Here is a 14,932-nt window from a genome sequence, read left to right as displayed (position 1 = left end):
AGCCCAATTCAGTGTTTCATTTCTCTTTCCAAGAATTTGAAATAGTCTGACCTCTTTTCATTTGAGAGCATGTAGACTTATATTTCTTTTGCATTCTAGCAGATGTTTGTTACACTATACAATGTTTCTTTATGCAGATTAATAGTATACGTCGTTATATTTTCACTGATATGAATGTTAACATCGTCTGGTGAGGATTCGTACAGTTCTTTCAATGCCTTGAAACCTCTTACAACTCATAATTACTTGGCTCGCTGTCACTTTGAAATATGATATTGCAGAAGCATGGCAGGGTGCAGTTTGATTGAAAGAGAAGTAATTAAGTTTTAAGAAAATGGGTGATATGTCAGAGATATGTAATTATAAAAGAAGAAAGTCAAGTAAAAACCACTGCATGTATATATGATGATCTTCCAGGTGGTGAGGAAGGGTGATTCTTCTGAGGAGTTCCGAGTGCGGGCCGTTTCTCGAGATGGCACTGCAGTCAGGGGAGTTGACTTCGAAGAACTGTCTCAACTGCTGGTGTTCAGTCGCGGAGTGGAGCTGTTGCCTCTGAGGGTGAGAGTTCTGCCCCGACCCAACAGGGGACGAACCCTAGTGTTCACACTAGAGTTACTTCAAAACGGGCTTGTTGGAGCCGAGTTGGGTGAGAAGAAGTCTGTCTCCATTACTATTAGAACTGATGACACAGCGATGAAGGTATTACCGTCCAGACCACTGGTCATCTCTCTCCTGAACCATGACACCGCTACAGAGGAATCTGGGCTTGCTTCGGGGTATCCACTCGCCTGCATCCATGCCTGTGATAGCAGACATCCCTTATACAACACCACACAACGTCTGTGCCAAGACACAAATATCAAGGACATCCTATACTCCTGGGAAATAGCTCCTCCTTCTGCGTACTTGTCTTTCAGAGAAATTGTGGACTCTACATTCTTTTCCAATGTTCACAGCAAAGTATTGGACCCATCATTCTTCTCCAGAAACTTCAAAGTGCGATGCGTCACGACTCCTTTATCTGGCCGAGGACTGAAGGGTGTGTCGACAAGGAGCAAAGCGGTGAACATCAGTGGGGACCAAAAGACGGTGTGTTCCAGCAAACATCCATTTGTGGCAACCCTGGACTATGTGAACAGTTCATCGCCAGATGTTCGGCATCGCAACATGATTCATGTTCACATCGAGCTCCCTCACGCGGATGGAGTGGTACCTCTAGTCTCTACTTTGCCACTTACAAATCCTCGAGTACTCTTACTCGATCATCGGCACACGGCTCAGCATCTCTGCTCAAATCTCTACAACACCAGTGCTTTCCTCACTAAAGGAGTTCCAACCAGGTAAATATTGTATTCACCATACAGCGAGTTGTAAAGCTGCTTCACACAAGATCAAAAAGGGAAGTAGTTTTGTGTTGTTTTCTTCATCATCAACACTGTTCCATGGACTGGCTTGATACAGCTATCCATGCCACCTTCTTTTCGACATAACTATTCCATCTTACATACTCAAACTTTTATCATATTCTTGTTTTGGCTTCGCTTTACAATTCTACCAAAAACTAAGTGAACAAGTCCTGGGTGTCTCTGATGCCCTATCAATCGATCTCTTCTTCTGGTCAGATTTCTCCAAATTTCTTTTCTCTGGCCAGCTTTATTCTGTATATTCATTTGGGATATAATCTACCCATATTCATCATCATTCCTGTAACACCATATTTCAAAAACTTTCTTTCTAAATCAGTTAATATCCACGTTTCTCTTTCATGTAGTAGCACAAACATTATCACCTTGAACCAGCCCGTTTCCCGGGTGTTCTGAATGAGCACTCTCCATTTACTTCTGTCCATGTCGATGTCTTGTTCTGTTCCCTGCTGCAAATCCAGACCTCATCCAGTCAGATCATTTCTAATCTGATTGAACCATCTTTTCCTTGGCCTACCTCTTGATCTTTTGCCTTTGAGTTCTTTCTCAAACCACACTCCAGCCTGGCTTCAACACAGAAGGAAGTAATACCAATATAAATGGTCCGTTATTGGACATTATAAATTTTCCAGCCAACTCATTCCTAGTTGCCAGCGTTTCGCCCCCATGCATCTTGGTGGGTGTGCTAGGTACCAACTGATGAGCCCAACCCAGCACCTGGCAACCAGGAATGAGTTAGCTCGAAAATTTATCATATTGGTATTATAAATTTACTCATTTGGGACAAATATTTCAGGTTCCCTATGGGAATCAACATCTATATCAACAGAAAGAAGTAGCACAAATATCTTCTTCAAATATATTTTTCTAATACACGTAACTATGATCTGAGATCAGCAAATTCCTTTCATTAGAGCATGCCTTACTTGAGTTGTTGTTTTTCCTCCTAACATTGTGTTGGATTTTAGCTCAGACATAATGATATCCATGCATGACTGCTTAGTTCTTCCACATGTGAGTTGACCATCGACTTTAAAATTTAAGGTTCTACCAGCAACTGTTTCATGCACAATATGTGTGACAAGGCCTTATCACTGGAGGCCTCTTCTGCACTTTCCTTTTTTCTTTAAGTGTATGGCTTTTAGTGTCGAGGAGTGTCCGAGGACATGATCAACTTTGCATTTCTGTAGCTGCTTCTCCTAGTACACCCCATGGTGGTGAGCTACATGTATCGGTGTGCGAGGGTGTTGGTGTTAGTTGGTGGTTATTGTTTTAAGAGGAAGTACCACTGCGCAACCATCCTCTGTTAACACTAATTATAGGGAAACAATGGAAGGGATCCGACAATTTGAAAAATGAAAGGCGTGGAAATGAAAGACTCCCTAGGCCTTGAATGTTATAATACTGTCAGGGTCGGAAAAGAATAAGTGTTGCTTGACGTTGAAATGGGAGACGAAAACCATTTTGAGGATGGCCGACGAAGGATTTGAACCCACCTGTCTCCCGAGTACAGAGATAGCCTGTTCAATAGTTATTTTCTCCATAAACAGATGTGACACCAGTTCGCTGCCTGATTATGCTGTTCCAGACATTTCATAAGATATAAACTTCATGGTATGATCCATATTGAATTGTGATCACAATAATAATTATGAAATTAATGTCGTAATGGCCAATAATGCAATATTATTGAATTACATTACTAAACTAGGGACTAGTTTTGGCCTTGGCTGGCCATCTTCAGCCTTAATGTAATACATCTAATAACTAAACAAATGTACAAACACACAATTGACATTAAAAAATGGGATGAACTATGTGTAAAATTTGAAAAATAAATTAGGGTCCACCTTCATTTCCACCCCCTCTCCTTTCCGACCTTTCCCCTTGCCACGCCTCTCTCTTATTGCCCTGCCCCTTCCTTTTCCTTTAAATCTCACAGCCGTTAGTATGAGACACACAATAGGCCATGCACCACATGCCGCAACGAGAGGTAAGTCTCATATAACCTATGCCATTTGACTAATGCACTCTCTCCTTCAATTCATTAATTTTATCTAATTTTATCTATCATTTATTCAGGTTAACTTCATGGACACCGCAATGAATTGCGAATTTATACCAGCCACAAATTAAGAATGTGTTACATCTAACCATACCTTCATGTGCCGTCCTGACAATGTCCAACAGCATTTCAGCATGATTTTAACAGGCACTACAGGAACATTTCATTTTATTTATGTTGGTCGATGTGGAAAAAGCAGTTCTGCGTCAGCTGGTGGTTATTTACAGTGGCGTTCAGTGGCTTGCATACTGCTAACACCACTCAGCTAGGTTCGGTGATTGATGATCTGACTACAGAATCAACATTTACCAGTTCCCGTTTTGCAATTGTAATTGTAATAATTAGCAGTGATGAAACTAACAATTCTATGAATATTAATGCAAGAAAGAGTCTGGATGATGAGCATACTCCAGATGCTAAGAATTTGGAGCCTAATTTATTTTTCAAATTTTACACATAGTTCATCCCAGATTTTAATGTCAATTGTGTGTTTGTACATTTGTTTAGTTATTAGATGTATTACATTAAGGGTGAAGATGGCCAGCCAAGGCCGAAGCTAGTCCCTAGTTTAGTAATGTAATTCAATAATATTGATATTATAGTAGTGAATTATTATTGTGTTCCAGACATAGTCCACCTGTGTAATCCTACCATATGCATCTCCATGATGCGGCATTGGTGCTCTGTACTTTTCCATAGCAGGCCAACATTTTGATCCGTACAACACAACTGGGCATAATACAGTGTGATATACCTACTGTATATTGGATTCAAAATGATTGACATAGGATGGTCACAGAGCCCACCACTGATGTCTTTCCACAGCATCCAAGACATGTTTACTCTTATTCGCACCTCATCATTCAGATTGCCATTATCTGCAAACAGTATCCCAAGAATCTGAAGGAAAGCAATTTTAAAAGATCCTCCCCATTAATTTTAGGAGTACCATTGTTCTGATTAGTCTCCATGTACTCTACATCTTGTGCTGAGATAAAGGCCATATTACCGGGCGAGTTGGCCGGGCGGTTAGGGGCGCACAGCTGTGAGCTTGCATCCGGAAGATAGGGGGTTCGAACCCCACTGTCGACAGCTCTGAAGATGGTTTTCTGTGGTTTCCCACTTTCACACCAGGCAAACGCTGGGGTTGTACCTTAATTAAGGGCATGGCCGCTTCTTTCCCATTCCTAGGCCTTTCCTATCCTATTGTCGCCGTAAGACCTATCTGTGTCGGTGCGAGGTAAAGCAAAAAAAAAAAAGCCATATTAGCCAAAATGGCCGTTCCACGGTTGAACTTGATATTATAGATACAACCTGCTGGTAGCTGAGATATGGTCATTCCACAATTGGACTTGACTGGTGGTGGTGATTATTGTTTTAAGAGGAAGTACAAGTACAACTAGCCAACCATCCTTCATATAACACTAATCAGAGAGAAAAAATGAAAGGGAGTCGAAACTTCAGAAAATGAAGATATCGGCCAAAGGAAAATGGGGGCCACGGAGGGTGTGAAAACGAAAGACTCCCTAGGCCTCGAGTGTCGTAATAGCGTCGGGGTCGGAAAAGAATAATAGTTGACCAAGGGAGGCTGGATAGGATAGATGAAAGGGAGGGGTCTGCCACAAGTAAGTGGAAGTACTGCCAGGACTCAGCTGAGGACCCTGTGGTCGCCAAAAAAAAAAAAAAAAACACACACACACAAAATTAAGAATTCCTGGGGCCCCATTTAGTCACCTCTTATGACAGGTAGGGGATACCATGGATGTTATTGTACTGTCCCCACACACAGGAAAAAATTGGACTTGACGTTGTACATCCATCCTACTGTCACTTGCAAGTAGAATGTTGCCAGAATAAAGGAAGGTCCATCAAAGTTTGTGTTGCAGTTGTCTTCTAGTTGGAAAGATAGCAGTTTTGATCCCAGCTGATATCTGTGAATTTTTTTAGGGTGTTTAAATATGACAATTCCTTGTCATTGGCTTCCAGCACATATGGAATGTCCCCTACATTCTATGGCCATTGGAGAAACATTTATCAATATGATTATTATTTTTTAACATGCTTAGTTCTCAGGATATGAACATGATTTAATTTAAATCTTACTGTAGTATTTCCCCCCCAATATCAGACTGTTTATAGGGACGTGATAGTAATGTTTTAGCTTGTCTGCTGCCCTGAGGGACGACAGAACTGTGCAACTGTACCAGCACCTCAACCTCGATACCTGTCTGTGGACCTTCGATGCTTGGTTCCACATGAGCGAGCTGGTCGACAACTGCGGCGGAAGAGTGATCTCGGAGATGCAGGTAAGCAGTACCAGGCCAACAGTGTTCTCAATATGTGATAAATAACTGAATGTTAAATGTCCCATCAAGTTTGTGTAAGTTGTAGCAATTAGGTTTGTTTGTTATTCGAGTCTCCTAGAGGGCAATGTCCTCTCTCAGGCCATGAAGGTGTGTAGCAGTGCTTTGAGGTGAGGAGAATGGTGAGACAGAACCGGTCATGGCCTATAAACGGAACTCTCCCAGTGAGGGGAATAGATAACCATTCACAGGACGGCTGACGGCGGGACCAGCTCACCGCCTCCCGAATGCTGAGCTGTAGAGCCAAAGCCTACTGTGCTCGGAATCACCTTTTGTGCGTATCACTACTTTTACATTGTTTAAAATTGTTACAATTTGCTTGAGGTCTCACCGACACAGATAGGTTTTGTGGCGATGATGGGATAGGAAAGGCTTAGGACTGGAAAGCAAGCAACTGTGGCCTTAATTAAGGTGCAGCTCCAGCATTTGCCTGGTGTGAAAATGGGAAACCATGGAGAACCATTTTCAGAGCTGCCAACAGTGGAGTTCAAACCCACTATCTCCTGAATACAAGCTGATAGCTATATGACCCAAGCTGCACATCCACTGGCTTGGTCCATATCTCTACTACTATTGTGAGTGCCTGTTCTTTTCTTGAAGATAACAACATTCTACTTCTGCTGTGTCTGTCAGATCACCAGATTTGTCACCTGCTTTCAATATGTGGAATATGATCAAACTATAGGTACAGCATAACCATCAACTTTGAGCTGGGAAGACTTGTGAGTTAGGAGACGTACTGCCCGACTAAACAGTATGTGATAAAGATGTTGATTCCCATAGGGATCCTGAAATATTTGTTCCGAATGAGTAAATTTATAAATTTACTTTTAATTTATAAATTTTAATTTTTAATTTATAAATTTACTTTATCATCTGATGGCCAGGCAGAAATCAATTTTTGAAAATGAGACAAAGTCTCTCATAGTGCATTGGTACTGCCAGTGGCTCCAAGTAGCCTGCGCAGTGGCCTCCACGGTATGCACTGGCCATGCGTCTTGGTGGGTGTGCTATTTACCAACTGATGAGCCCAACTTAGCACACTGGGGTGAAACGCTGGTACCAGGAATTAGTTAGCTGGAAAATTTATAATGTCCAATAACTGATCAACTATATTGATATAAACGGTATGTTCCGAGCTGTCAGAGGAAAGATGGCATGCAATGACATTAATAGATGAATAAACTTGAGTGGAGTTTTTAAAGGTAGGAAAGAATGGTGGTGGTGATTATTGTTTTAAGGGGAAACACAACTGGGTAACCTTCCTCTCTTACTAGTGATTAGAGGGAAAAGAATGAAGGACTCCGACACTTCAAAAAATGAAGCTATAGGCAAAAGAAAGACAAGGGCCAGGAAGGGCGTGAAAATGAGAGACTCCCTAGATTTCACAAACCTCATACCATCGGGGTTGGAAAAGAACAAGAGCTGACAAGCCAGGTTGGATAGGATAGATGAAAGTGAGGAGCCTGGCACAAGTAAGTGGAAACAGTGCTGGAACTTGGATAAGGGACGCATAGTTGCCAACTCATGCTCCTATGTTAAGAGCCCTAGGGTCCCTTTTAGTCACCTCTTACGGCAGGTGGGGAATACTGTGGATGTTATTCTGCTGCCCCCACCCACAGGGAGACAAAACCTTGATATTCAGTCACTACACTCAGTTATCAAGGGAAGATTTAATTAATTTCAGATGAGTGCTGACATGAAGTTATGATGCTTTCATGTGCCTGTTATAGTCAGATGCAACTCTTAGAAGGGAAGATATGACTGCTCAGCCATGGGGTTGGACACCTAAATTAGTATGGCCATGCAATGTGGGAACAGCCACATTTGGTGATAGAAGTTGAGAAAGGCTGGTGACTGTGGTGGGGGAAGTCTATGCATTAGCAATAGATAGCCTTTGTGGTGTAGTGGTTAGTGTGATTAGCTGCCACCCCCAGAGATTCGATTCTCGGCTCTGCCACGAAATTTGAAAAATTGTACGAGCACTGGAATTGAGTCCACTCAGCCTTGGGAGGTCAACTGAGTAGAGGGGAATTTGATGATTTTGATTCTCACCTGGTTTTCTGTGGTTTCTCACTTCTCCTCCAGTCAAATGCTGGGATGGTACTTAACTTAAGGCCATGGTTGCTTCCTTCCCTATCCCTTCCAATCTTCCCACCCCCCAACAAGGCCCATTCAGCATTGCAGGTGAGGCCGCCTGGGCAAGATAATAGCCTCACGTTCCAGGCTACTGCTCTTGAGGTGGTAGAGGTGGGATCCCTTTCTGAGTCCAAGGGAAAAACTAACCCTGGACTGTAAACAGATTAAAAAAAGTAGTTGTTTGTCTTGAGAGTTGAGAAGGTGCTAGCATTAGGGCCTAGGAAAACAGGAACATACCCAGAGAGAAAGCAAGGTGGACCGAGGTTAGGGAGTTTTCCATCCGTAAATTCATTCGTCCTTTATTCAAAGGTAACAAAATATTTACAATATCATAACTGAAGCACCCTTTCAAAAGTAAACCAATAAACTTCTATTGGCCTCATACATACAACAGAGAACAGAAGATCTATTACCCACAGGTAATATAACAGAAATAAAAGTAGTACTAGAATGTAACATTCAAGAAATACATATTACAAAAAGAAACGGCCTTCAACTGGCCATAGACCCCTGGGTTACGGACCTGGCACATCCACACAGCACAGCACACACAGAAGCACAACTCTAACCCAATTACACACCCATTCGCGGCCACAAGCATTAGCCTTTCACTCAATATACACATGCAACATTCACTGATGACTTACGCTCCGATATTCACAGCCCAGCAGCCTCGGGTTCGAAAGGAACCTCAAAGTAGATGCTCTGGTAGAGTGACAAATAAATAATGAGAGACAAACGCTGGGCACAACTAGCCACCAAGACTACGCTTGACAAGGGAAGGGGAAGTAATAGGAGGAGGAAAAACCAATGTTGAAACAGAAAATACACTCAGCTCGTAGCGCAGGCGCACTTCAAGTGTCTGTAAGTGTCTTTTGAATCTGAAAGCGTGATTAGAAGTTTCTCGTTACACAATTTTTTGAATACATGGAAAGCATCTGTGATAGAGTACCTCGTCATGTGTATATTTTCCTTACCTAGATGACTTACAGAGTGTTACGACTGTGCAGGTGAGAGAAAATGGAGAAAACTACGTGACAGTACAAGTCCCACTGTATGTTACCTACCTCATGGCTGGAGCTCCGCTGGGGTGGACAGCTGTCGACCACCACACAGAACTCGAGGTGTCTTTCCACTACAGTTCTCTATTGTGGCACCAGGGCAGCTTGGCAATGCAGCCACAGTACAACGGTAGCATACAGGTAAGCAAGAGATTTATTACTTATTTATTAGCACTTCGTCCTTCATTCATTCATTCACCACTTATTTAGCCTGCCCAGTGGCCGTGATCGTTAGGGCATCAACTGTGGTTAGCCAATTTTTGAGTCCTGTTGGTGGAAAAAATATTTACCATCATAAGTTGACTGCCAGGCTAGGAGAAGTGGAATAAAATTTCTAATCACTACACGTGGGAGGCTAGGGGTACCAGATCCATAATAGACTATATCTTAACAGACTTCGAATTCAGGAAATCTGTTAGGAATGTACGAGTTTTCCGGGGATTTTTCGATGATACAGACCACTATCTGATCTGTAGTGAACTAAGTATCTCTGGGCCTAAGGTAGAGAAAGTGAAATCTGTCTGCAAACGAATAAGGGTAGAAAATCTCCAGGACGAGGAAATTAGACGGAAGTACATGGATATGATTAGTGAGAAGTTTCGAACAGTAGACTTTAAGCAGGTTCAGGATACAGAAAGTGAATGGGTGGCATATAGGGATGCTGTAGTAGAAACAGCCAGGGAATGCCTTGGAACAACTGTGTGTAAAGACGGGAAAAGGCGAACATCTTGGTGGAATGATGAAGTGAGAGCAGCTTGTAAACGTAAAAAGAAGGCTTATAAGAAATGGCTCCAAACAAGGGCCGAGGCAGATAGGGAGTTGTATGTAGATGAAAGAAACAGAGCGAAACAAATAATTGTTGAATCCAAAAAGAAGTCATGGGAAGATTTTGGTAACAACCTGGAAAGGCTAGGTCAAGCAGCAGGGAAACCTTTCTGGACAGTAATAAAGAATCTTAGGAAGGGAGGGAAAAAGGAAATGAACAGTGTTTTGAGTAATTCAGGTGAACTCATAATAGATCCCAGGGAATCACTGGAGAGGTGGAGGGAATATTTTGAACATCTTCTCAATGTAAAAGGAAATCATCCTGGTGGTGTTGTGAACAGCGAAGCTCAAGGGGAAGAGGAAAATGATGTTGGTGAAATTATGCTTGAGGAAGTGGAAAGGATGGTAAATAAACTCCATTGTCATAAAGCAGCAGGAATAGATGAAATTAGACCTGAAATGGTGAAGTATAGTGGGAAGGCAGGGATGAAATGGCTTCATAGAGTAGTAAAATTAGCGTGGAGTGTTGGTAAGGTACCTTCAGATTGGGCAAAAGCAGTAATTGCCCCTATCTATAAGCAAGGGAACAGGAAGGATTGCAACAACTATCGAGGTATCTCACTGATTAGTATACCAGGCAAAGTATTCACTGGCATCTTGGAAGGGAGGGTGCGATCAGTCGTTGAAAGGAAGTTGGATGAAAACCAATGTGGTTTCAGACCACAGAGAGGCTGTCAGGATCAGATTTTCAGTATGCGCCAGGTAATTGAAAAATGCTACGAGAGGAATAGGCAGTTGTGTTTATGTTTCGTAGATCTAGAGAAAGCATATGACAGGGTACCAAGGGAAAAGATGTTTGCCATACTGGGGGACTATGGAATTAAAGGCAGATTATTAAAAGCAATCAAAGGCATTTATGTTGACAATTGGGCTTCAGTGAGAATTGATGGCAGAATGAGTTCTTGGTTCAGGGTACTTACAGGGGTTAGACAAGGCTATAATCTTTCACCTTTGCTGTTTGTAGTTTACATGGATCATCTGCTGAAAGGTATAAAATGGCAGGGAGGGATTCAATTAGGTGGAAATGTAGTAAGCAGTCTGGCCTATGCTGACGACTTGGTCTTAATGGCAGATTGTGCCGAAAGCCTACAGTCTAATATCGTGGAACTTGAAAATAGGTGCAATGAGTATGGTATGAAAATTAGCCTCTCGAAGACTAAATTGATGTCAGTAGGTAAGAAATTCAACAGAATTGAATGTCAGATTGGTGATACAAAGCTAGAACAGGTCGATAATTTCAAGTATTTAGGTTGTGTGTTCTCCCAGGATGGTAATATAGTAAGTGAGATTGAATCAAGGTGCCGTAAAGCTAATGCAGTGAGCTCGCAGCTGCGATCGACTGTATTCTGTAAGAAGGAAGTCAGCTCCCAGACGAAACTATCTTTACATCGGTCTGTTTTCAGACCAACTTTGCTTTATGGGAGCGAAAGCTGGATGGACTCAGGATATCTTATTCATAAGTTAGAAGTAACAGACATGAAAGTAGCAAGAATGATTGCTGGTACAAACAGGTGGGAACAATGGCAGGAGGGCACTCGGAATGAAGAAATAAAGGCTAATTTAGGAATGAACTCGATGGATGAAGCTGTACGCATAAACCGGCTTCGGTGGTGGGGTCATGTGAGGCGAATGGAGGAGGATAGGTTACCTAGGAGAATAATGGACTCTGCTATGGAGGGTAAGAGAAGTAGAGGTAGACCAAGACGACGATGGTTAGACTCGGTTTCTAACGATTTAAAGATAAGAGGTATAGAACTAAATGAGGCCATAACACTAGTTGCAAATCGAGGATTGTGGCGACGTTTAGTAAATTCACAGAGGCTTGCAGACTGAACGCTGAAAGGCATAACAGTCTATAATGATAATGTATGTATGTATGTATGTAGATTGCATGCCAAAAGTGTGGATTCAATTATTCCAAACCTCTCCACAGTCTTCATATAGTGAGGGCATATGACTGTTTCTGGTTATTGGAAACATTAAGCCTTGGTGTTATTTGACAGGAGTAGGCTAAGTGCCGACATCAGATTTCATCCTCTCAATACCTCATTATCATCATCTAACTTCCAGATGCGCAGGTCACTCATGGACGTCAAATAGAAAGAACTACACCAGGCAAATCAAACATGTCCTTGCACACTCCCACAACTAAAAGCTAAATAAATCGTTCATTTATTAACTTATTCATTCATTCACTCACCATATTTTTCATTATTTACATTTATCTAACCATTTCTCCATTCAGTCATAAGTGATTTATTTTTGCATTCAAAATCTATTATTTATTTGTAATCTATATATTAAAGGAGTTTATTAAAAACAGCTTTGGAAAATCCAACCGCCCATTTTACTGGACCAATTTGCTTCATTTTTGTTTTATTCCCTCCGCAATTACCTGCCGGTGAATCATGAGATATTGATAGGTCTCTAAGTTCTGCCAACTTTGAGTAATCATAAAATCAAATCATTAAAGGATCACTCCAAAAATTGCTGATGAAGGCTTACCCTAACCCGCAATACATTCTCTACTTATCAGGTTGCTAAGCAACTAACACTTTTAGACATGATATAGGCTTTTGGGCTTATGCCGTGTCAAGAAAATAAGCAGACAAATCAGCAATAGCTGAGCACGCTCTATCATCGGGTCATGATGTCATGTTCCAAGATGTTAGAGCTCTTACCCACACTAGACACTACAGGTCCAGGATTATACAGGAAGCAGTGGAAATACATAGAAATGCTAACAATTTCAACAGGGACACTGGCTATCAATTAAGTAATACCTGATTGCCAGCCATTAAAGATTTACATAGGTATTTCCCTTCCTTGTTATTTTGTCTCAGTGTTTTCCAATTCGTATATTCCTCATCGCCAGATGTTTCATTCCAGGCTTGTGTCAATATCATACACCTGTCAATGTCCATATGTTACATACACATGTTATGTGACTCTCTTAGACTGATTATAATGGTTCCGACAGCTTCCGCTTCGAACGCTAGCGCTGTACTGCGGCCGGGCAGCCATCTGGTGACGAATGAATGTACCATTTCCACTTCTATTATAACGTCTAAATTCAAAAGCTCATTGTTTAAGAAGCCTTTCTCGTGGACACTCAAGATTTTCTTCTGAAGACGCAGAGCGCAGTTCTCTGAGAAACATAAAGAATTTCACCTTATTTTCTTGACACGGCATAAGCCCAAAAGCCTATATCATGTCTATAAGTACAGGCCGTGAAAGCATCAATGGCAAGACTAACACTTTATATGTGATGTTCATCCTTAGTAATGTCATTGCATGCAGCCTCGTTCGATTACTACCTGTCAAGCCATAGAGTATACACTTCCTCTGATCACGGAAGAATGTTATTCCCTGCTAGACGCTCTTTGATTCTCAAACCTTTCCCAGAGAGGGCAGAGCATTCCTAATAACTCACATGCTGCTAAGAGAAAAAAGTCTATGTACAAACAGACCCCATCATAACATACGGCTTAAGGCCGGTCTCCACTGATTAACATTTAACACCAACATGTTAAATTTAACATGTTTCAATTGACATGTATATTGTGATGGTGTCTTCCAATTGACTTTGCATGTTAACTCAGAATGTTGAGGTTAACACTTTTAACATGTTGGCGTGTTTTCCGCTCCAAGTGGAAAACATGTCAAGTCAGTACGTTGTTCGTGAGATGTTGGCACAGCTTCGGCAACTTCCTTGCCGTTTCCATGTCAACAGGTAGCCAAACGACGCAAACGACGCGCTTCTCGTGGAGTAGGATTATAGTTACAACACTCCGCAACACTCGTTCTCTTTGTTATAAGCTACAAATACAGTACCGGTACGCGCCCGTGTGTCGTTCTCTCTGCACTATACTAAAATTTATAGTCAGAAATGGAGTGCAACAAGATTACTTTGGACTTAATTAATGATATAATAGAAAGGCCTTGTTTGTGGGATACCTCATCAAAGGAATACAGAGATAAAGTGAAGAAAGCCGACAGTTTCCAGGAACTCTAAATTATCTATAATTGTTCCCGCGAGTGTATTGAAAAAAAAACCTAGCGTCCCTCTGCTCCCAGTACAGTCGAGTATTGCAAAAAAAAATCAGAAGTCGGGTGCGGGAGCGGACGAAGTTTATACTTCAAAGTGGTTTGCTTTTGAAGCAATGAGCAGGATGAGGGGAGGAAATGTGTCTAATAAAACTGCATTTCTAAGTCATAACAAGAAGCAACAGTGGCAATAACAAAGGGCCAAATCCTCTTCCTCTGAGTCCATTGTCCTTATTTGAAAATACTAGACACCACCTAAATGTATTACCACAAATTGATATGATGAACTACTTAGGGCCTATATACAAACAAAGAAAGTCAAGTTTAACATGTTTATTAAGTGTGGACACGATGTTAAATGAAACAACATGTTGATGGTGTCACCAGTTAAGGCCTTTGGACATTATCTGGGAACACGTATCGAAGGATAACCTAGCTACACTAGAAAGAGTGAAGACCATGTACCTGAACAAAGTTCTTTGCCTGTCTAAAAAAACTCTTTTGAGACTAACCTGTAAGCTCACAGGACAACTGTTCTATATAGAAGAACTGCGATTAAAAATACAATTGCCTTTTACTACACAATACCGATTTTTACATCAAGAAAAAGTGAATAATATGGATAGATTATTACCAAACAAACGGCATGATATGACATCAGAATGGATGAATTCTGACTACGAACTGCGGCATACCATAACGCGCTTCTTATTAAATGTTCATAAAACCACTAAAAAAGGCAGGCAAAACAATATGACTACGACGGGCAAATCAAGACGAGTTATCTGACCTGCGGAGCAGCACGGTTCCTCTAGTCGGTATTTATTTTATTAATTTACACAGAACTGACAATGAGTGAAGTTTGGCACTGGTCACCGAATGACATTTATGAATAATACCAATATAAATGGTCCGTTATTGGACATTATAAATTTTCCAGCTAGCTCATTCTTGTCTGCCAGCGTTTCGCCCTCGTGTGCTAGGGTGGGCTCATCAGTTGGTACCTAG

At 41.5% G+C, this 14,932-nt stretch overlaps 1 protein-coding gene across 1 annotated transcript in view; it reads left to right on the top strand.

Annotated features, from left to right (window-relative positions):
• LOC136881910 (extracellular matrix organizing protein FRAS1) overlaps positions 1 to 14,932 on the top strand; it is a 107,618-nt gene that overhangs the window by 73,888 nt on the left and 18,798 nt on the right. The window contains exons 8-10 of the mRNA XM_067154352.2: positions 418 to 1,340; positions 5,651 to 5,795; positions 9,002 to 9,193. Coding sequence (XP_067010453.2) covers positions 418 to 1,340; positions 5,651 to 5,795; positions 9,002 to 9,193 — 1,260 coding nt within the window. The remainder of the gene's footprint in view (positions 1 to 417; positions 1,341 to 5,650; positions 5,796 to 9,001; positions 9,194 to 14,932) is intronic.

Source organism: Anabrus simplex, chromosome 10 (assembly GCF_040414725.1).
Source record: "Anabrus simplex isolate iqAnaSimp1 chromosome 10, ASM4041472v1, whole genome shotgun sequence".
Lineage (NCBI taxonomy): Eukaryota > Metazoa > Arthropoda > Insecta > Orthoptera > Tettigoniidae > Anabrus > Anabrus simplex.
Note: the sequence above shows the minus strand (reverse complement) of the source record. Positions and strands in the feature narration are given on the sequence as shown.